This window comes from Lacerta agilis, chromosome 14, assembly GCF_009819535.1.
Source record: "Lacerta agilis isolate rLacAgi1 chromosome 14, rLacAgi1.pri, whole genome shotgun sequence".
NCBI lineage: Eukaryota > Metazoa > Chordata > Lepidosauria > Squamata > Lacertidae > Lacerta > Lacerta agilis.
The window spans coordinates 32382627-32404940 of NC_046325.1; the positions used below are offsets into that span (position 1 = coordinate 32382627).

A 22314-nucleotide genomic window follows, 5' to 3' on the forward strand; every position below is an offset into this window, starting at 1 on the left:
TGCTTCATTAAGACAGGAGCAACCTTTAGAAATCTCTGTGCTTTCTTTGCTTTCCTTTCCTTAAGAAATTAACTGCACATTCGCCAAGCGTCTCTCTTTCTCTCTCTGAACTGCAAACGTCCTGCTCTGCCTGTTGGCTCCCTGCAGCTCATGGATCACCAGAGCAGTTTGCCCATCACTCTTGACACCCGTTAAAGCACAGACAGAGAACTAAAGGCACTGCAGATGTTGGAACTCCAACTCCCATCAGCCCCAGGCACCAGTCAGCGGGGGCAAGGAAGAAGCAGTTTGCCCCCTTTCGCCAGGTGGAGGCAGCGCAGGTACTGCCTTCGAGGCTTCTGCTGCCTGAGGCAGCTGCTTCAGTTTGCCTCATGGGTGGGCCAGGTTCTGGGGCAAGGATGCCGGGAGACGCAGTTGAGCAACATCTGAAGGGTACCATGTTGTGTAGTCCTAGGCCTTCACAGGAGGAGGGGGAGCTGGTTCTAAGGGTCTGGGCTGTGAAGGGCCTAGCAAATGTGCTTTTCGCATGCACTGTGGTTAAAAAGGCTCCACTGGGGAGCATTGTGGACAAGGATGAGTATCTGTTGACGTGACGAGACAAAAATATGTATGACTTAACCACCGATGCCATTAAAAGGAAGCTGTGGGCCTGAGAATGAAGAGAGGAACTGAAGGGCTGGAAATACAGAAGTGGCTTAAGATGCTGCTTAAGGTTATGTGCGCATCAATGGCTTCAAACACAGTGAGGTTGTTTCCTCCTCCTCCCCATTTCAAGCCATATTTGCACATTGTGCGCACACAGCCGGGGAGGGGGGAGGTTGATGGTCTTCATAGGTGCACGTTACCTGTTTGTTCCCCCCATGCAACCCCCCCCCAACTCTCTATTCATAAATCTTGACGTCTGAGCATGTGCAACAGCAGTCCCAAATGTACACACCTCAGCTTCACGGTGAAGTGCTTTCAAATGGGATGCGAACCGGTTTGAGGGGAAATGCCACCAAACAGCAGCATTTCTCAAGAAACTACAGGATACAGGCGGCTTGCGTGGCTAACATCATGTGTACACTAGCAGTGGGAGCACGCTGGAGCCAGAGTAAACAATAATGTGTGCCGGGCTAAGACAGGTGATGTTGGGCTCCAGGTCCCATCAGCTTCAGGCAACGCAGCCAAGGTGGTGAGGACTGTTGGGAGTTGCAGTCCTGGCAAGGATGGGCGGCGGCTGCCTGAGAATGGTTCCATTTTCTCTGGTCTTCAGTTCTTTACTTTTCTTCTTGGGGGAGGGAAGACAAAGCACATTAAGAGGGAGGTACACAGTCGAACTGCGGGAGGCAGTGAAGGATAGGCGTGCCTGGTGTGCTCTGGTCCATGGGGTCACGAAGAGTCAGACACGACTGAACGACTGAACAACAACACAGTCGAAAAGATGGCTTATAAGACCATGCGTTGCAAACTAGAAGTAGCTTCACCCCACAGGCCAACGGATACAGTGGTACCTTGGTTCTCGAACTTAATCCGTTCTAGAAATCTGTTCAAAACCCGAAACGTTTTAAAACCAAGGCATGGCATCCAATTGGCTGCAGGAGCTTCCTGCACTCAAGCGGAAGCTGCGTCAGACGTTCTGCTTCTGAAAAACGTTTAAAAAACTTGAACGCTTACTTCCAGGTTTTTGGCGTTCAGGAGCAGATTTGTTCATCAACTAAGCCATTTGAGAACCAAGGTTCCACTGTATAGGCAGATTGGTTTAGGACAGAAAGGGCAACTCCCCAGGAGGGAAGGATATGCCCCTCTCCCCGTTATGCTTGTCAGGGTCTCAAGTAGAGAGATTCATACATTCAACATTGCAGGACAAAAAAACAAAACAGGCTACAGGGCATTTCGGACACTTGGAATTGTAGTCACAGAGTATGCAGCTATTGCTGAAGTGTACGCAAGACAAAATAAATTGAAATTGTTTGCTAATTGTTTCTTTCTTTTTTTGCACGCTTACAAAAAAGAGTTTCCATGGCTTTTAAGTTCCAACAAGCATTGACAGACCAGTGGAGAAAGGGAGGGAGATGCTGACAACAAAGCAGGTTTGCAGAGGAAACAGAATTAGGAGCAGGCGAAGGGAAAGCAAGACGGACGGACGGACTGACAAATGGGTCTGGTTGTGCAATCTGCGGAGGATGAGCAGGCGGCAAGCGTAAGGACAGGAGCATCTTGCCGGTTTCAGGGAAAGCAGCAAGGGAGAGGGAAATGTAAGGCTGCAATAGAAATACAGAGAAGAATCTGGCAGGTGTTGTGGTGCACTCACAGAAGCGCCTCTCGAAACAATCTGCTGATGGTCATTGCACACAAGGGCAGGACACACAACCCACATAGGACCATAGGACCCACGTATGATCTCATGGACCATCACTTATTGTTTACGTTAAGCACACCCTTGGGATTTCTGTGGCAGCAGCATGTATCTCACTTAGAAAGATACAGGCTTTGTTCGGATTAAAAGTTTTGCACGGTCCCTTTTTACAAACTTTGTCTGGTACCTGTTTTCCCCGTTGCTAAAGTCTTTGTAGCTACTGATTGAATAGATAAAAATGGAAAATGCTTTCCAGTAGCACCTTAGAGACCAACTGAGTTTGTTCTTGGTATGAGCTTTCGTGTGCATGCACACTTCTTCAGATGCACACGAAAGCTCATACCAAGAACAAACTCAGTTGGTCTCTAAGGTGCTACTGGAAAGAATTTTCTATTTTGTTTCGACTATGGCAGACCAACACGGCTACCCACCTGTGATTGAATAGATGTTATTTCTTCCCAGGCATGGGGTCCTCAAGCAATTTTCCCACGGGTGGAAGAAGCAGGCTCGTTACTCACCCAAAAAGTAAGAATAGTAGCTGTACATTTTTGCCCCGTATCTCAGGTTCTACAAATGCTAGATACTTGCTCTCTTTTTTTAAATGAAGGCTAGAGAATGGGAGATTATGGTTCATCTGCAGGAGGAACACCCCTCACTCTCCATGAATGCTCATGTTCCTAGGGGACTGCACTTCTGCAAAGGCATCCATGGATATCGAAGAGAGAATGCTCAACACCTTTATCAAATTACCATGCCCAGGGTTCTTGGGGGGAAGTCATTAGTGGGTAAGTGGGTACAAAAACCAGCATATGGATGTAGCAGAAAGAGCCACTTTTTTCTTTAAAATGATGCATTTGTAGCACGAGACCCAACTCCACGTGGATTTTCCACCTTGCCAAACAACCCGTTTCTACTCCGCAACCCCTGCCCCCAATCCGCCATTCGTTTGGGAGGACGCTGGCTGCCGCAAACTGACAAATTCATCATATGGGGAATAGAAAAACCCAGCCTGAATCTGCAAGGAAAAGAGCTGTGCAGGAATGGGGAAATGCCCAAAGGGGAAACCCAGGCCAGCAAGAGCCAAAATGTGCAACGGGAGCACAACTAGGACGCTTACCAGGGTGATACACCCTTAGAGAAAAATGGCGCCTCAAATATGTCTTTGCCTGTCCTCATTTAAGTGCCCACTCTGTAACTCTTAAGTGCACACTGTCCCTGACTGGCTTCTTGTTCCGACTCATTCAGGTCTCAAGACGTTGGACTCTTTGCTTGTTTCTCCATTTACTGCAACCTACAGGCCTCCCAATCCTGTTCGTTCCCCCTTCATTCTAGACACCAGGAATACTCCTTGAAGAGGTTGTCTTGCCAGGCAAGGAAGGGGAGAGTAGAAAACACCATTCATAGGCTGCTGCAGCAAAAGTGCTTTCCCTTTTTCTTCCCAGCGTGCTCGGCCAAAGTCAGGGAGTGGGGGTGGAGCTATATTCTTTTGGTTGTTGTTAGAACACAGCTCCTATCAGCCCCAGCCAGCATTGCAAATGGTCGGGAATTATGGGAGTTGTAGTTCAGCAAATATCCGGAGGCTGTAGGTTCTCCGCCCCTGACCAGAGTGGCTCATCTCAGCCATAAGGTGAGCAATGATGCCAGGAATCATCAAGTCCAACCAGAAGATGCATCCGGGATAATCTTTCTGGTTCTCCCATTCCTTTCTGAAGACGCTAGGTGCCCCCCCCCCCAATTTAGATAAACAATTAAAAGACAATTCCGACATCCTGTTAGATGGAGTAGGATCTGGAAATGTAATTTTTTTTTTAAAAAAAGGGTGTTTGTTAAGGGAGGGGGAGAAGAGCTATATTAACACCTGTGAGCAGTCAAAATGCTTTGGTAGCGACAGAATTTCCCCATGCGCTAAGAGCGCTACTGAGAACCAGCCTGAGCGAAACGAGATGCGTGGGTTTAGCAAATGCAAAAGAATTTTGCTTTTGCTTTTCAAAAAGGCGACCAAAAATATTTAAAGCGGACTGTCATCCACCCACCCTTCCTTGAATGGATTTCCTAACTGCATAGTGAGCCCTTATCTCTAGGCTGAAGGAAAGGGAGACCCAGAGACAAGAGATTTTGAGGTGGAGAAAGCCCAGAAAGAGAGAGAGAGAGAGATAGCCTTAAGCCAAGCGTGAGAGAGCTGGGATGCTATAATCGTTCAGATCTTCCCAAACGAGAGCAGCTGCTTCCTCCCACCAAAGGTCTCCCCCGCCCTCAACATTTCTTCTTGAGAACTTCTTGAAGGTGACAAGAAATCTCTACGGCAGAGTCCCAGGGGACGACAGTGGCCTGGTAAGTCCCAGGCTGGCTTTTCCCAATCTCCTGGATGAGCTGGTGCATGGGGTAGCCTTTCCTGGGGAAGGCGACATCATTCGACTTCAGCGCGGTGGAAGGGCAGAAGTCATTGGCTCCGTCCCCTACGTAGAAGACGCGGTCGAACCTGGCCCCTTCCTGTGCCCTCTCTGCCAGGTATTCCGTAAGGATCTTGTGCTTACACATGTTGGCCGGGCAACGCTTGCAGTTGTGCGAGTGGTAAGGGCCCAAGGTGAAGTAGCCTCTCTTGTCAAAGCTCGAGGGGTTGCTGAAGATCTTACGGAAGAGGGGATAGGCCCCGGCCGCCTTCAAGGCGCACTCGATGCCGAACATGTTGGCGTCGGAGATGAGGATGATCTCAAAGTGGTCCTGCTGCTTGGAGAGGAGCTGGAAGAGGTCGGCCATGCCGGGGGACAGCGGGATCCTTTCGTAGGCCGCTTTGAAATCGGCCATCTTCACCCCTTGGTCGCACATGTACTGCAGGACCCGCTGCATGTACTCGTTGTAGAAACCCTCGCGGTAAGTGCTGCGGATCGACTCTGGGAGCTGCTTCCCCGGAGCGGCCTGGAGGATGGATTCGTCGCTGTTTTCGTTCACGATGGTCTCGTCAAAGTCGAAGATGAGGAGGTATTTCTGGCCCTGCGTTACGGCCATAGTCCTGTCCTGCAGCAAGAACAGAGGCGAGATCCATTAGGCGGAGTCCTATTTGGGTGTGCCTTTCATTCGTTACAGCAAAAGTACGCAGTAGGACGTTCAAAGCAATTCCAAGGAAGGAGAACCCAACCACCTGAGGGTGTGTGTTCTACTCAATGTTAGAAACTCAGATATGTAAGCTAGGGGCCAATGGCTCCTTAAATCAAGGTTGCAGTTGCCAAAACAGAATGTCTGGTTGCCATTTTTGGGGCAATATGGCTCTAAAGTCTTTATTTTTCAAAGGATGGGCTGACTGTGACTAATTATCAGTTAAATCTCTGGCTAGTTCAGATGACAACCTTGAGCTAGGTTAAGAGCGTGGAGAACTTACAAGAAGAAAAGTCACTGGATACAGGGACAGTCTACACATAGATTGGCCTATTCAGACCTCTTTTCCTTAATGGCGACAGCTCCTGCTCAGGCTGCACAGAAAAAGCATTTTTGGTTCCTGAAATTCATTCTGATTGTGCGACGATATAACTGAGCGCATTCTACGGGATGGGGTATTAAGTGTGTGAAAACAGTCTAGAACCAATAATCCCCAGAGGGCGGAGACGTCAGTTGCTATCCTGGTGCCCGGGCACCTTCACATGGTTGCAAGTGGTCAAAAGCCAGGTGCAAAATGCGCCTGGCGCCTAGCTAATTTCGAACACTGGTTCCACTGAGTCTTAAGTACCCAGCAGCAACCCCTAGCCATGGGCGGGTGTTTTTTAAATCTCCCCCTGCCTTGTACATTCAATGTCTCCGACTACCAGTGAGTCGCCTTTCATTTCCCAATGGAAACTCCAGTATGGAAAAAGCCTGAAAACTTGAGCAGGGAAGAGAACTGGGCCCACAGGCCTCCTGAGTCAGCTACTTAGACAAAATCGCTACAGCCCGGTTGCCTCTTTGAGCATATCTTTCCAGCCATAATCTTTCCCCTCATGTTATCTTCAACTCTGACCGTTAAGAGGCTTAGCCTGCAAGTAAAGGGGATCAGAGGTTTGCGTCCATCTTAATCCAGGCCGCGCTCGTTAGCGAGCAAGACGATTACTTGCCCTTGAAACCTGAATGCCAGTGCCCCAAAAGGACAACCGATGTGAGGCTGGGAAACTGAAGAATACACTTGAGGTGGGTGGAAAGATGGCTTTATTCTGTGTGGGGATCTTTGTGTTGGGTGAGGATCTGTGTAAGGAAGCTCGATACAGAGAGTGGATTTCCTGAAATTCAGTAGGAGTTACCACCATCTGGATTTTCAGTGAGTTTTTAGAACTCAGTGAAAATAAAATAAATGATGGTGATGATAGGGTTTCAGTCCCCACACAGCTTTGAAACCCCTAGAAATCTTTTCTGGTGTTGAGGGGGGTGGAGCCTCTGAGCCCCACCTGACTGAATGCCCCCCTCCCCACGCCATCTCTCCAGCCTCGCTCCTACCTCATCGACTTACCTGTGCGCTTTGTCCTGCCATCGCACTACTTTATATAGATCCTGCCCGCCAATCAGAAATGAGGAATGCCAGCCAATGAAGAGATGGAGGCGTGGCCTAGAGGTTGCGGGTGGTAGAGGCAAAGTGGTTAAGCTAACAGACAGACGCCGGGGCTAGAGGCATCTTCAGCCAGAGTCGGACCAAGGCGTTTTCGCCGCTGAAGTCCAAGCAACCCCCCCTCCGCACACAAACACACACACACCTCCACAGGGCCAACCCTGGAGAAAGGAGCTCGCTTTGCCCTGCCTTCCAGCGATGGAAGCACAGGTTGGGTTGCAGCCCTCCATGCAATGGCGACATCCAGGCTTTTGAGATCCTGGTTCCCTGCAGCAGAAACAGCCCATTTCCAGGGATTCGTGCTCACCTTAAGAAAGCATTGCAGCCCGACACCTTCGAAGCACCTTCTCATCTTCAGTTCCTTAGTAGCCAACACGCTGCATCACCTGGGCTTATTTCTCTCTCTCTCTCTCTTTTTCTCTCCACACAAAGGTCTCTTTGCTGCCAGAGAAACCACACACTGCCATTTTTGCAAGGGCCCACACAGAAACACGCCTGTCCCGTTTTTTCTCGCGAATAAGCTCCATTTATTTTTTAAAAATACAGCCTCGCTTTCGACTTCTCTTTGTAGCACCGTCCTGTTTCAGTCCAATCAATAAATAAGGCCCTGTGCACATCACACATGGAAAGCACATGGCTTCCTCGGAATAATTCTGGGAACTGTAGTTCCCCCCATACAGCACCTTTAACAAACTGCAGTTCCCAGGATTCTTGGCAGGGGAGTCATGGGGCTTCAATCTATGGCATGTACGTGCCATAAATCTGGTGCAAAATGAAGCACATGGGGGCTCAGGATGCAGAGAAGATCTGGCTTCTCCATCCCTGAGAAATCCTGGATAAAGTCTGCCTTCTGCAGATCTCTTTAGAAGAGTGGCACCCTTGTGCCTGGCAAAGCCATTTTGGAAGAGAGGAAGTGACTTCTTTCAAGGCAAGGAAGTAGTGGTCCACCCTCAACTCTTTCTCCCACAATGCAAAACACTTCCCACTCCCTACTGGTTCCTGGTAGCCACCAGAGGGCAATTGTATTTTTATTTTGCAGTCCCAGGACCGCACTCCCTTAGGGGGTGGGCCACCTTTGGAATACGGGGTGAAGCAATCAATGAAGTTGCTAGCTCTCTGTACATTAAAAACATGCAAAAGCCAGAAGGGTCTCTACACCCACCCAACCCTCTTTTGTTCAGTACTGGCTTTGGCTACACAAATCAATAATATTCATATTCAAAATAATAGTCATTCACACCCCTCTACACCTGAAAATCAAGGTATCATCATAGGATTGTTGTAAACAGAAATCTGCCCTTATTCCCTTATGGGTACACAAGAGCCCTTCTAGAGTCCTTTGTAGGTTCTCCATCGGTAGGAGAAAATAACAGAGGCCAGCTAGAGTATATTGAGAAGCAAAGCAGCTAGTAAGCCTGATCTTTATTAAAGCTGTTGCAACAGAGTGCTCCCCTCACACACAGGAGTTTGGAGGAGGACCCAGAACAAAGGTGTGCCTGCCCTTATATAGACATTTAAATTGTCTGCCCCGGAGTCCAAGACCACCCCCAGAAACCTCATACCTACATCACAGAAGAGGTGGTCTACAACAGAAATCTGAGTGCGTTGTTTATCTCCTGTCTGCCAGGTTATATGATAATGCCTTATCCAATTGACTTTCCTGGTAGTCTGGCCATTCCTTTGTGATGGTCATCATTTTGTTTCTGAATATGCTCAGCTTGATACTTGCCAGACTGTATTTACAGGGAGGTGTAAACCCCTAAAGTCCAAAGAGAATTGGAAAGCTTTTCCCATTGTCTTCCTCCTTGCAGAGAAATACTTGGTCAGCTGTTTGCTTGGTACACTTATGAACATTTATTATATATCTAAGACCTTAAAATTCCTGTAACAGGATACATCCAAGCTAGGCAATGGCACTCAAGTAGGACATAGAATAAGGCCTAGAATAATAGAGCTGGAAGGGACCCCAAGGGTCATCCAGTCCAACCCCCTGCAATTCAGGAATCCCAGCTAAAGCATCCATGACAGATGGCCATCCAACTTCTGCTTAAGAAACCTACGCTGCTCTTACCGTCAGGAAGTTCTTCCCGAGGTTCAGTCGGAAATCGGAATCTCTTTTCTTGCACATTGAAGCCATTGGGTTCGAGTCCTACCCTCCAGAGCAGCCTCACATCACATTGTAGCCTCACATACTATTTTGCCTCACAATCTCACTGGGCAGCTAAGATTCTATATAAACCTGCATGGACTGCGGGTTTGTTTCAGCCAGAAACTCTTTCTTAGATATGGGTGCAACTGGCAGAAGAGAAAAGCGTCATCTTCTTTCGCTCCACTGCCATCATGTGGACAGAAAAGGTAAAAGAACGAAATTCTAACAAAATGCTTGATAACTGCAGTTTGATCCATTGAGAATACTCAAGCTATTAAAAATAGGCAGGCAGATGTACAGAACAACTGTTTTAATGCTGGTTGTTGTCAGTCTGTCCCCTGCAAAACTGCCTGCCTGTTTTCATTGTGTGTGTGTGTGGTTGTTTTTTTTTTAAAAAGCCCTACACGACCATTTATTCATTTAAACATTCTTTTTTTTTTAAAGAAAACAAACAAGGAAAGTTTATTTTAAATGTCATAAAATTGCTCTGGAGTGGTGAGTGGGTTTGTGATGTCACATGGACTAGCCAATCAGTGCTGCCCACAGCCAAATTCTGCTGCAAAGTGGCGGGACTGGTTTCCCTGGTACACAGATGGCAGCCCTTGCGCTTTGGAACTCCCTGCCACTTGACACCAGGCTGTATTAGACGCCTGCTGAAAAGTGGTCTTTTCTAGTGGGCCTATCCAGAAATGGGATTCAGTTACATCTGTTTTTAAACCACTTTAAATGTTTGATTGTTTTTAGGTGTTTCACTTTTTACAATAGGTCGTGTTTTCTTTTCATTGTATTTTTTTTAAAATCACAGATGTTTTAGGGGCCCCTTGGGAAGGGCAGGATGCTAATTTAATAAACAAAACAAACATACTTAGGATGCCAGATTTGTTCAAGAAAAACTGAAGTGGACGATGATTAATTTTTTAATGCTCAAATTCATGTGCTATTAACTCATCGAACAGATTAACAGATATGCTGTGCCCAGTCTGTAGTCTGGAGCAGACCTGAAACTGACTCTGCTCTCATCTGAAATAAACAAATAATAATAATATTTTGGGCGGCTCACAAAGGAATATTAAAAACACGATAAAACATCAAACATTAAAAACTTCTCTAAACAGGGCTGCCTTCAGATGTCTTCTAAAAGTCAGATAGTTGTTTATTTCCTTGACATCTGATGGGAGGGCATTCCACAGGGCGGGCGCCACTACCGAGAAGGCCCTCTGCCTGGTTCCCTGTAACCTCACTTCTCGGTGTCCGAGGGACACTGAGGCCTCAGTGTCCAGGCTGAACAATGGGGGAGGAGACGCTTCTTCAGGTAAAGTCTTGCAACAGGTAGTCAGGAGAGGTTAAAGGCTTTGCTGGTCACTGCAATGTAAACTTATGCTCTGGCGCAGTCTAAGAAGCAATGTCTGTTTGGAGTGAGGTGGACTGAATTCTATGAATGAATGAATGAATGAATGAATGAATGAATGGGATCCATTTGTCCCCAGTCCCCTGCTTTTCTGCCACATCCCTCAGAGCTATGCTTCAAAACCCCAAACACACAGAAGCCTCTGAAGAATCGCTAGCTTAAAACCCACTGCTGGGACACACAGACGGCGAATCTCTGCTCCAGCAGATGGCGAAGTCCTAGCGCTGCTCTGGGTCGGAGAGCACTTTCCTTTTTCACAGGATGTTCCCTGTCCTAGGCTGCCCCCAGCTTGGCAAGCACGGTGCGGAACATGTGGGATGTGCCGAGTCAGCAGTGCCACATGCTACCAATTAAGCACAGCGAGACGTGGCACCTCTCAAGCAATGGTTTATGATTTGTGTTTTGTTTTTAAATTTTATTTTTGGGCAACAACCTGAGCTGGTCGGATTCTTGGGACTGGGCTATGCCACAGGCAAGCAGCCGCCTTTGTGCAGATCCATTTATACCTTGCTGCAAAGAGAAGGCAGAATTCAGAGAACTAGCAAATGGCCTGATGCGGGACATCTTTGGGTGTGGGTGCCCATATTGCACGGCCCCATAGGATGCCAGTAAGGCAAGCATGTCCAAAAGTACATTTCGGGGGCCTAATCCATGGCAGTATATGTCCTGGGGTAAAATAAAGTTGTTTAAAAAAGCTCAAGAATTCCAATCCTAAAAAAAGCTCAAGAACTTTCGTTGGCCCTCATGCATGTTCACTTCATCAAATCTGGCCCTCTTTGAAAAAAGTTGGGGCCAGTAAGAGAAGGTGGAACAGTGTTAATGCTGCTCTCGCCCACCCCCAAGTGCAGTGTTTCTGAATAGCAGTCATTTGCTTATATGGAATAAAAATTTAAAGGGGTGCATTTGAGGATAACATTGCACAATTATCCAACCCGGCCCAAAGCTCTGTTGGTTAAAGCGTAGTGCTGATAAGGCCAAGGCTGCAGGTTCGATTCCCATATCGGACAACTGCACATTCCTGCATTTCACAGAGTTGGACACGATGATCCTCAGGACTCTACAATTCTATGATTCTGTAACAGGGTTCCTAAACTACAATTCTCATCATCCCTGACCACTGGTCCTGCTAGCTAGGGATCATGGGATTTGTAGGCCAAAAACATCTGGAGGGCCGAGGTTGAGGAAGCCTGTTCTATAACAACCCTCATGGGGGACTTTTGTGGAGGAATGAGCAAGACAACCAGGATCTACTAGCAGATTTCTGTGCAGTTTGCAGTTGATGGATGGGGATTTCTGACTCCCTGTTGTTCAGCAATAGCTATGACAGCATTACTCTCCCCCACTCGATCAAACTATCGTAATGGGGGGCGTGGGAGCAGCCGAGGCAGCTTACGGTTTCTAGGAATAGATTTGGGTAAACTCAGTTCACAGCTGCCACACTCAAAACAAATCCCTGTGTTCAGCAGATGCTCAGTAGCACTATTCTTTCATACTAAAAGTGTACACCTTTTGCAACTGGGCAGATCTCCGGGTTGTAGTCACACCCAAAGTAGATCCCGCAAGCTAGTGTGCCTGGGAAATTAAAGTCACTAAATTTAAGTCACTGTACAGGTGAAACTCGAAAAATTAGAATATTGTGGAAAAGTCCATTTATGTAAGCAGTTGTTTTCATTAGCTGCTGGAGTTTAATATATGAGATAGACTCATGACATGCAAAGCCAGATATGTCAAGCCTTTGTTTGTTATAATTGTGATGATTATGGCGTACAGCTGATGAGAACCCCAAAGTTGAAATTGTTAATTTGGGGTTCTCATCAGCTGTACACCATAATCATCACAATTATAAGAAATAAAGGCTTGACATATCTCGCTTTGCATGTCATGAGTCTATCTCATATATTAGTTTCACCTTTTAAGTTGAATTACTGAAAGAAATGAACCTTTCCACGATATTCTAATTTTTCGAGTTTCACCTGTATGATCCACCCTGTCATTAAAGAAGCACCCACCCCATCCCTCCCCACAAGCCTGAAAGGGCACACAACCAGGAGCCTCCGATGAATGTGACAAGTGCAGGGGAAATCCCAGGAATTCCACCACTGCCCGGGAAGTGCAATCCTCTCCCTGACTAATGGAATAAAGTGGAGGCATGGGGGAAGAGAAGCAGGTGACTGAGAAGCAAAAGAAAAATGGGGCTTCCCCTCAGATACCTGAACATTTAAGTTCCACAGAAGGTGAGTGTTTGACACAGCAGGCAAACCCAGCACCATCAACGCTGTACCACCACTCTGATGCGCTGCCTGCAGCGACCTTTTCCGATTCCTGCACCCGCAAGGCTTGTCACGACAAAACAGGACCAGTCACGTTCTCGGAGCGTCAAAAGCGCAGAGTTAAAAAGTAGACAAACACGCCACAGCCTCGCTAAGGCAGGTCAGCTTGCTCCCTCTGCCTACTCCAGCAAGTCTGAATCTGGTTTGGTCAAGGTAAAGAGATAAAGGAGTCTGGCAGCTACAGGGACCCTTGTCCTGCAAATGATTAGAGAGCCGGGGCTTCTGTTTGGTTTGCAGGCTTCTGGGGTGCAGATTTGCGACAGCTTCTGATTTCATGCCACTGCCCAATATTTCATTTCTAACTTGCACACATTTTGTTTTACAGGTGTGCATCGTGCATTTGTGAAAGGCCTCATTTCACGTTGCAACCAGTCTTAGAAACTCATAATTGGCTAATTGCAAAATGGCATCTTAAGCCTAAGTTATGGTCGCCACAACGGAATGCCTAGGTGCCTTTTTGCGATCGGATTTATTATTATTATTTCTGTACTGCTTTGTATTTTGAAGAAAAACATCTCAAAGCGGTTTACAACACCTTAAAAACCAAATACAGGCAACTCCCCATCTGCGCAGAGGTTGCATTCTGGGTCATTGCGCTGTGTGGTCCCGGGGTTCTGCGTCAAAGTATTCTTGTGGCCCACTTGGTGTAAGAGGTTGGACTGCCCTGATCTAGAGGACCACAGGTTCACCAGCCAGTGTACTGAGGATTGCACCGAAAGTAGGCCAAGTGTATGGCACACTATGTTCCCTGCCAACACATCCTAAAGGGAAGTAAAATTCGATCACACTCCCAACTCTGCAGATGCAGGAAGTTCGGGCAGAGGGTGTGCGATGCTCCCTCGGTCTTAGAGCAAAGGCTACGGTGGAGGCGGCACCTGAACACAGGTCTCCCATGACCCAGATCCAAAGCTGCAATTGCTCCATCTTCTTTTGGACTTGCAAGGGTGGAATCCGAACTTTCCAGCCAGGGCAAAGGCAGCTCAAGGACAGCCTCTTCTCTAAAGCAGCCTGCCTTCCTTGGGATTCCTCCACACACCTCTGCACCGAGCTCTTATTGATTTGCAGAAGGAAAGGGCCATTCGGTGTGCAAATAACACAAGCGTGCCCCTGCCGAAAGCACTTGAGAACATTTCAAAATACCTTCCTCTCCGAAGAGGCATTTGCGGCCACCCTATCTCTGTGGCTGGCAAGAGGCTGGAGAGGAATACAATGTTTGTGTCCCTGCTTAACCTCTCTGCCGAGAAACTCCAAGCGCAGCCTAAACATCGGAGAACTGTTCTCTGGAGCACAGCTGAGTCATGCTAATATTTGGCACATCTAGCAGCAGCAGCCGTGGGGCTGGGGGAAGGGAGATAAGAGATCACAACAGAGTTTTCCAGAGAATGAATCAACGATTCCCTGGGCTTGGGAAGGAAAGGAAAGGAGGGATATCTAAGTGTGAGCCAGGACAAATACTCTGCTCCAATTGCCAGCTACCCTGGGGCAACGATGGGGAACCTCTGCCCCTGCCCCCGACTCATACCCTTCAACATTTATCCGATGAAAATAGGGGTGCCCTATTCCTTATTTAGGGACGCGGGTGGTGCTGTGGTCTAAACCACCAAGCCTAGGGCTTGCCGATCGGAATTGCTCGGTCCCAGCTCCTGCCAACCTAGCACTTCGAAAGCACATCAAAGTGCAAGTAGATAAATAGGTACCGCTCTGGCGGGAAGGTAAACGGCGTTTCTGTGCGCTGCTCTGGTTTCGCCAGAAGCGGCTTAGTCATGCTGGCCACATGACCCGGAAAAACCGTCTGCGGACAAACGCCGGCTCCCTCAGCCAGTAAAGCGAGATGAGAGCTGCAACCCCAGAATCGTTCACGACTGGACTTAACTGTCAGGTGTCCTTTACCTTTACCTTTTTATTCCTTATTTATTACCCCACCCCATCTGACTGGGTTGCCCCAGGCACTCTGGTCGGCTTCCAACATATATACAAACACAAGAAAACATTTTAAAACTCCCCCATGCAGGGCTGCCTTCAGATGTCTTATAAAGGTTCTACAGTTACTTATCTCCTTGGCTCGGTGTGTGTGTGTATGTGTGTGTGTGTGTGTGTATATGTGTGTGTGTCACTTAACTCCATACCCTCCAATGAAAATAGCGACGTAACGTTCTACCATACCCTCCGGCATTTCCCCAATGAAAACAGGGACGTCCTAAGGAAAAGCGGGACATTCCAGGATCAGGTCAGAAACCGGGACGGCTCCTGTAAATCCGGGACACTTGGAGGGTCTGCAGACTCCAGTTCCCATCAGCCCCAGGGAGCATGGCCAAGGGTTGGCAGCTCAGCAAGCAACATCTCCATCCCTGTCCTTAGGGACCGCAGAGCCAGTGCAGGGAAGCAGGTACAGTGGTAACCTTGGGTTACAGACGCTTCAGGTTACAGACTCCGCTAACCCAGAAATAGTACCTCGGGTTAAGAACTTTACCTCAGGATGAGAACAGAAATCGTGCGGTGGCAGCGGGAGGCCCCATTAGCTAAAGTGGTACCTCAGGTTAAGAACAGTTTCAGGGTAAGAACGGACCTCCACAACGAATTAAGTTCTTAACCTGAGGTACCACTGTACAGTGGTACCTCGGGTTAAGTACTTAATTCGTTCCAGAGGTCCGTTCTTAACCTGAAGCGTACTTAACCTGAAGCACCACTTTAGCAAATGGGACCTCCTGCTGTCGCTGCGCTGCCAGAGCACAATTTCTGTTCTTAAGTGGAGTTCTTAACCTGAAGAATACTTAACCTGAAGCGTACTTAACCTGAGGTACCACTGTACTGGCCTTTGCCAATCAGAGCAGAGGTGGGGAACCCCAGGCCAAATGTGCCTCCCCCCAGGCCTCTGTGCGGCCCTCAGAACTCTCCCAAGATCTCACCCCTCACCAGCCCTGCTCCCGAAGCCCAGCCCTTTTTCGTTTGTTTGCCTTGTGCGTGTTCTCGGAAGGAGGATAATGATGCCTCTGGCGTGGGTGGAGGATAAAGAGGGCCGGGCGAGGGTGTGAAAACCAGCCAGGACGTACATGTACTTTTATTGGTCTGCCCACTTCTGCCTGTGGCCCAGAAGGGAATGCAGCCTGTGGTCAGAAAACACTTCCCCACCCCTGGGTTAGAAAGAGCTAAGGCTGCCGGGTCGCTTCTACCCAAGCAAAGGGTCTGGGGAATTTAAGAGCACCCTGGCTCCAACCAGGTGCCAACCGTCTGTTTTACAGCTCTCACCTTTGCTCTTGACATTGTCAGACTGATCTCCCTCCACCTTTGGCCTCCACTCCTCTTCCCTTTATCGCTCATCTTTTTAAGTTTGCAGATCTCAGGGCAGAGGCCTGCTTCTCACATTATTATTAATTATTATTATTATTATTATGACTGATGTGAGCAGTGTGGTCTAGTGGTTATACAGAGTTGGATCAGGGTCTGGGAGAGCAGGGTTCAAATCCCCACTCGGCGATGAAGCTCAACTGGGTTGATATTGTGGCCAGTCACTCACTTTCTGCCTAAATCTACCTTGCAGGGTTGTTGTTGTTGTTGTTGTTGTTGTTGTTGTTGTTGTTGGGACAAAATGGGGAGGAGGAGAAACACGCATGCCACCTCAAGCTCCTTGGAGGAGAGGCAAGATATAAATGCAATATATTAAGTAAACTTTGGGAAACAGTCGAAATAAGTAAAAAATTGTCCAGTAGCACCTTAGAGACCAACTAAGTTTGTTCTGGTAGCTTATACTCAGAACAAACTTAGCTGGTCTCTAAGGTGCTACTGGACAATTTTTCATTTATTTCGACTGCGTCAGATCAACACGGCTACCTACCTGAATTTGGGAAACAGTATTTGTCTGAAACGTGGAATATACATATTTTTATATATGAAATAAAGTAATCAATCATGGCTATATCAGGAAACTCTGTGCTCGGCTGTGAAGTAAAATGAAAAGCAAATTTGGCGACGTTAGTGATTGTCATCTCTCTTCCAAAAACTGCTCAGAGCTTAATAAGTCTTCCCTGTATTCTTTCAAGCCATTCATGATGTGCACACACGCACACCCCGGCCGCCGCATGACGATAGCTCTGCTACCAAAATATGTGAGCAGGAGAGTTTAAGTAGTACAAGGATAGCTCAGTTAGGTCAGATAGGACCAGATAATCCACAGGGTCCCTTCCAACTCTATGACCTGCACAGAGACGAGACCCAATGTTTATCCTCAGCAACTGTTACTTGGTGACATACTATCCTTGAACAAGGAGGTTTGTATGAATGGCTGTCCCCCAATATAAAAGCATTCCCTCTGTGCAGAAAACGAGCATTTCAGGACTCCCAGACTTCCTCTCTGCCGTGCTAGCTTCCTATGCGGAGGGAATACTTGCGTATGGTGGAGTATCCATCCAATTTGTGCCAGAAATGGTCAGAAAACTGCCCTTGGCCGTACCAGAGTGATGACACACTGAAAACTGGCCCGATAGCTAAATTTCTTTTCTTTCTGCACAGCCCCTTTCTGTGTATAAAGCAACTTGCAATCTTTGCCCAACTTATCGTTCTCAACGACCCTATGAGGTAGGACAAAAAGGCACCGTGTCAGCCGCAATCCGCAACCGGGGTCGCCACGTCCATCCAATTCCAACGAAAAATTGTGGGCATTCCTCCATGTTAAGGAGAACTGCCCTGAGCTTTGGAGAGGCTTTATTTTAAACGGAATGCCTTTAATTTAGAGGAGAGGCATTTAGGTAGATTCTAAATTTATCCGTCTCTGTTTTTCTTTGAAGAAGCTGGTCTATTCTAAAATCCCTTCTTTTCCACACTGACAGGATAAACATATCGCTTGCCTAATGGCAGCTGGACTATAGGAATCCCCCAGAAGGGAAAAACACCTGATCAGGAGGTTGGGGGGTTGGGGATGGAAGAGAGAAGGCCAAGAAGGACAAACAGAAAAGGGAAATAGGGAATGAAATAAAACTCTGTATGGAGAAGCCTCTTATTTATATTGGAAGGCTCTACATCCAGCAAATAAAACAGCACGCTTGTTTGGAGAGGATCTCCGGGATGCTATATTTGAAGGCGTCTTAACCACGATTTCCAAACATGCCCTACATTCAGCGTTACTCTCTCCTTGCAACAGAAGGCTCAGAGAATGTGGGTGTTGAGAACTTTGCATGGGGAAGGGAAGGGCAGGAAAATGGGAAAGATAATTGGGAGAGAAGCTTAAGAGCAACTGATGAATGGGGAAGTCAAAGCCGGGATACCAGAAAGATGAGTGCAATCTTTTATCGGTATGCAGGAGCAAGAGGTATGAGGAACACAGGGCATTTTAGGGTGGTGTGGGTGCGTACATGTGGATAAACGTTTCAGCGAAGGGTTCGAGCAAAGCAGCTGTGTCCATGTGCATTTGGGAACGAGGAAGAGCGCTCAAGATAAGACAGGGACTTTTGCCAAGAGGTACAACTCTTTTGATGCAACATCCTATAATCTCGCCTCCTTAACTCTGCTTGCAGTTACTAGTTACTTTTATTTTTGAGAACCCAAGTTTCTAAGCTTTCAAAATGGGAAAGACCTGAAGATGCAGAGGCAATGATTGGTGAATTTTTAAAAGGAGGGCTGGGGGGGGGGGTACTGAACAGGGTTTCTAGTAGTCTAGGTTCCAATGCCTTGTATAACTTTAGGGCTGGGGAACATCTGGCCCTCCAGATGTTGCCATTACCTGGAGGACCACAGGTTCCCCATCCTGGCTTTAGATCCTGCCTCAAGAAATAAAACTGTAAGCTACACAATTGCATAATTTGCATGGGGCCCCTCACCATATGCTGATTTGGGAAGAAGGCAGAGCACACAAAATCCTGCTCATGGCACAAGGACCAAACTGGAAATCTGCTTCTACTTGCAGTTACCATGAGACAAACATGACCTTGAAGATTTTCCCCTTCCCCCTGGAATTGCTAATGTTAGGACTTGCATTTACAGTCTCAGGGGCATGACAAAATTGCTCTCCAGTGCTGCTACCCCTAAAAGAACCGGCGTGGCCCTGGGAAGGTGTTGGGTTCAAGCCACTTTTCTGTCTCAGTTCTGCCTCTTATAGAATGGGAATAATAGACCCTTGTAGCACATTTTTGAGACGGGCAAGGCTTGTAACAGTCGTACCTTGGTTCTTGAACGCCTTGTGACTCGAACGTTTTGGCTCCTGAATGCCACAAACCTGGAAGCAAGTATTCCGGTTTGCGAACTTTTTTTGGAAGCTGAACGTCCGACACGGCTTCCAGTTGCGTGCAGGAAGCTCCTGTAGCCAATCGGAAGCCGCGCCTTGGTTTTTGGAAGTCGAACGGACTTCCAGAATGGATTCCATTCGAGAACCAAGATACGGCCGTATTATAAAATGCAAGCCATCAGCCTTGCAGGAGCATTTTACACTGCTTTGTACCGAGTTAGATCATTGTGTCCATCTAATGCACGACTTGCCTGCTCTGACTGCAAGGGATTATCCAGTATTTCAGACAGGAGTCACTCCTACCTGGAGATTGAAGCTGAAATTTTGGCCTACAGATGTTCAACCACTGAACTCTGTCCAATCCATGCTAAGCACCCTCAGTTGCCTGTCACATCAAAAGGCATTATTGCCTTGCTTCCTTAAAAGCATTCCTAGAGCCAGACCTCCAGCTCAGTATCTCAAAGACCCCTTCAAATCCCAGATCCATCCAATCCCCTTTGGATTAAGTATGAAGCTTCCTGGATCTGCTTGCCCTAGTACAGCCCACGGACTCTCCTCCAGAACCTTCAAACTGGTAGCAATGTTTTCTCCTTGGCCCCCCTCAAACACCTTTCTACCCTGGCTCTCTTGGAGTAAAACCCCAAAACCCTGCATCTTTGGATCCCGCAAAGATCTAGATGCCTACATCAGAAGCTGCTGTGACCACCATTCTGTCTTCTGTGTATTTGTTGCAGTTACATCCTGTCTTTGTTACTATAGGGGAAAAATCAGCATATGCCCAGGTTGGGTTCCCAGGCAGCCTTCCAACCAAACACGGACAAGCCAGATCTTTGGCAAGGCTGCTGCGTCATGAGCCTTCAGACGATGCCCTGGGGCGATAAGCAACTTCTGACCTCCCATTACAGTATAGGCAGCCCGGTCAAATAGGTAAGACAACTCGCCTAGCCCTTCCCCACCTCCGAGATCCTGCATAATCCGCTCGCCTCACCCCAAATGGGACAATGGAACCAAAGAGGCGGAAGCTTCAATGAACTCACAGCATGCGAAACAAGAACAGCATTAGAAAAAAAACAACAACCCAAAACCTACTACAAGGACAAGTCACTTCCTCCCCACCAAAACAAGATGCTCGGTGGGTGCTTGGATGCCAGGTGGTTTTTGGAATAGGGCGGTGTGAAGGGAAGGCAACGTTTCCAGGCATACCTGTGTGCCCTTCCCTTGGGGCACAATGAACACCTTTACATCCTTAAATGACCTCCCTGGATCATCACCACCTCTCTCCCCACAACCCTCCTTTTGTCTACTGCTCCAGTAATCAGCATCTAGAGGAAGAAATTCTTCCTAAGCGCGAGAGGCAGCTGTTTTCTAAGGCTGAACAAGGTAACTGGACCCCAGATCTTTAATGGCTAAGGTTATATATAACCTCTCCTTCTTCTGATCCTATCGAAGAGCTGGAATCAACGCCCCCCCCCCTAACAAATTAACTCTTCATCACTTACTTATCCACATGACACCTCACCCCATGGTCCTTTGTCGCTACACTCATCATTTATAAGCCTTCCCCTTACGCATCCCCAAACTTCTGCAAAACTGCTGCCCCCCTCGCCTCAAGTCTACTGCTTCCAAGATCTCCCTCTGCCACTCAACGCTACTCGGATTCTACCTCCCCATCAGCAGCACCCTCCTGCCCCCCACCCCCAGGGTCCCGGGCCCCATGCACTTTCTCCTGTGTCCCTTTTGCCCTTGGCCAATTCTCAGCTCAACTCTGCTCTCTTCTTCCTGTCCCCGTCACCCCCAAGTGCGGCAGACTCACGTGCGCTCTTGGACCGGATCCCAGCCGTCAAGCGGGAGCGGGAGATCCCTAGTTTCGCTTCGCACTTCCAACTTTGCTCACTGCATCGCTCTCAATGGGGGGGAAAAGCTTCCCCCCTCTCTCTCCCTGGCCAGCTCCTTTTGAACGCCGAGGGCCGGCGCAGAGCTGATCCTTCCACCCCTCCCCTCCTATTTTTTTTTTTTAAAGGAGGGTTGGGGTGGAGAAAGCGGCCCCCGGGCTCCTCCTTTTGCTTCTCCTCCACCCCCACCCCCCCGCAGCAACCCAGCAGAGAATCCCGGGTCTCTGGAAAGAGACGGAAACTAAGCCCGGCGCTTGCTACATAGGACAACCGCAGTCCCCGCACGTCACAAGAGAGGCAGCCAATAGCAGCGGCTCCTGGGCAGAGATCAAAAGAGGAGACACCGCAACGGAGAAAGTGTATCCCGGAGCGCGCGCTCTCCTCCACCCCGAGGGGAGACACCTCGGGCAAGCAGAGGGAGCCGGGGTATCCCTGTTAAGTTTGCGCCCTGGTCCCCGCTTCATGGGCGTAGCCAGGATTTATGTTGGGGGGGGGGGGTTTGCTGGCAGAACACCCACCTGTCACCATCCTCTATCCAGCACAGTGGTCCCCAAACTTCTCAGCTCACTGCCCCCCCCCTTGGTTCCATAAACTCATCCCCTGTGCCACATAGAAAGCATTCAGAATGGCAGTTTGCATGACCCACCGAGGAAGCTAATAATAACAACACAATAAAACTCGGAACGGCAACAATTCATAGCGCCTTCATTCAAAATCCAGTTAAAACGGCTTTAATTGATTCAACAAAACTTGATCCACTGATGCCAGCTTTTCAAAGCCTGATAGTAATTTACACGACCCCCAGCGCCCCCCCCCCACCCCGTGCCTAGTGCCTCTATGTAATCCACCCCCCACCTCAGGAGGCAGTAACTCCCACTTTGGGAACCATTGGTCTAGCAGATTGAGAATGAAATGTCTCAACAACAGTTGTTTAAATTTCATTTCTTTTGACCCCAAGTGCTCAGAAAAATCTTGTCAAAATCGTTCTACAACCTCTACTTTTAGCTAAGTGTTTTTATGTACTTGCTTGATTTCAGTGTGGGACAGCTGCCCCCCCCCGCTACGCTCATGGTTCCCCCCCCCCCATCATGCTTTTTAACTTTAGCGCCACAACCGGTTCAAGAGGCCGAGCTGGTGCTTGGAGCCCAACACTTGCCAAAGGAAAGTGCCGGCAAAAGTGTTTTAAAGGGGGAAGAGGGAACCAGAAGAAGACCTACCTGTACCTGTGCCATCCCGAGGGTGAAAGCCACATGCAATGGGTAGGACCAGAGCGCAAAAAGTTCTCTTTTCGAGTCATCATCACCTGCCCTGAGCCAGCCTTTTATTCTCAGCGATACCTGCACAAGGCGAACTTCTTGTGCCACGCATTCCCAGCAGAAATCGCCCCCAGGGTGAAGGAAGATGTTTCTGATAATT

General features: G+C 48.2%; 1 protein-coding gene across 3 annotated transcripts; it reads right to left on the reverse strand.

Moving 5' to 3' along the window:
- Window positions 1-4151: 4151 nt before the first annotated feature.
- On the reverse strand, window positions 4152-22145 carry PHOSPHO1 (phosphoethanolamine/phosphocholine phosphatase 1). Of its 3 annotated transcripts, XM_033170013.1 has the most exons (4): window positions 20820-21058; window positions 7213-7346; window positions 6810-6905; window positions 4152-5353 (listed from the first exon to the last, which is right to left on the reverse strand). In XM_033170013.1, exons 3-4 carry the CDS (start codon window positions 6828-6830, stop codon window positions 4592-4594), a joined length of 783 nt encoding a protein of 260 aa, XP_033025904.1. In that variant the 5' UTR covers window positions 6831-6905; window positions 7213-7346; window positions 20820-21058; the 3' UTR covers window positions 4152-4591. The 3 variants fall into 3 exon arrangements, with proteins under 3 accessions (XP_033025904.1, XP_033025903.1, XP_033025905.1); XM_033170012.1 differs by lacking the exon at window positions 6810-6905; XM_033170014.1 differs by lacking the exons at window positions 6810-6905; window positions 7213-7346; window positions 20820-21058 and adding an exon at window positions 22116-22145.
- Between the last annotated feature and the right edge of the window lie 169 nt (window positions 22146-22314).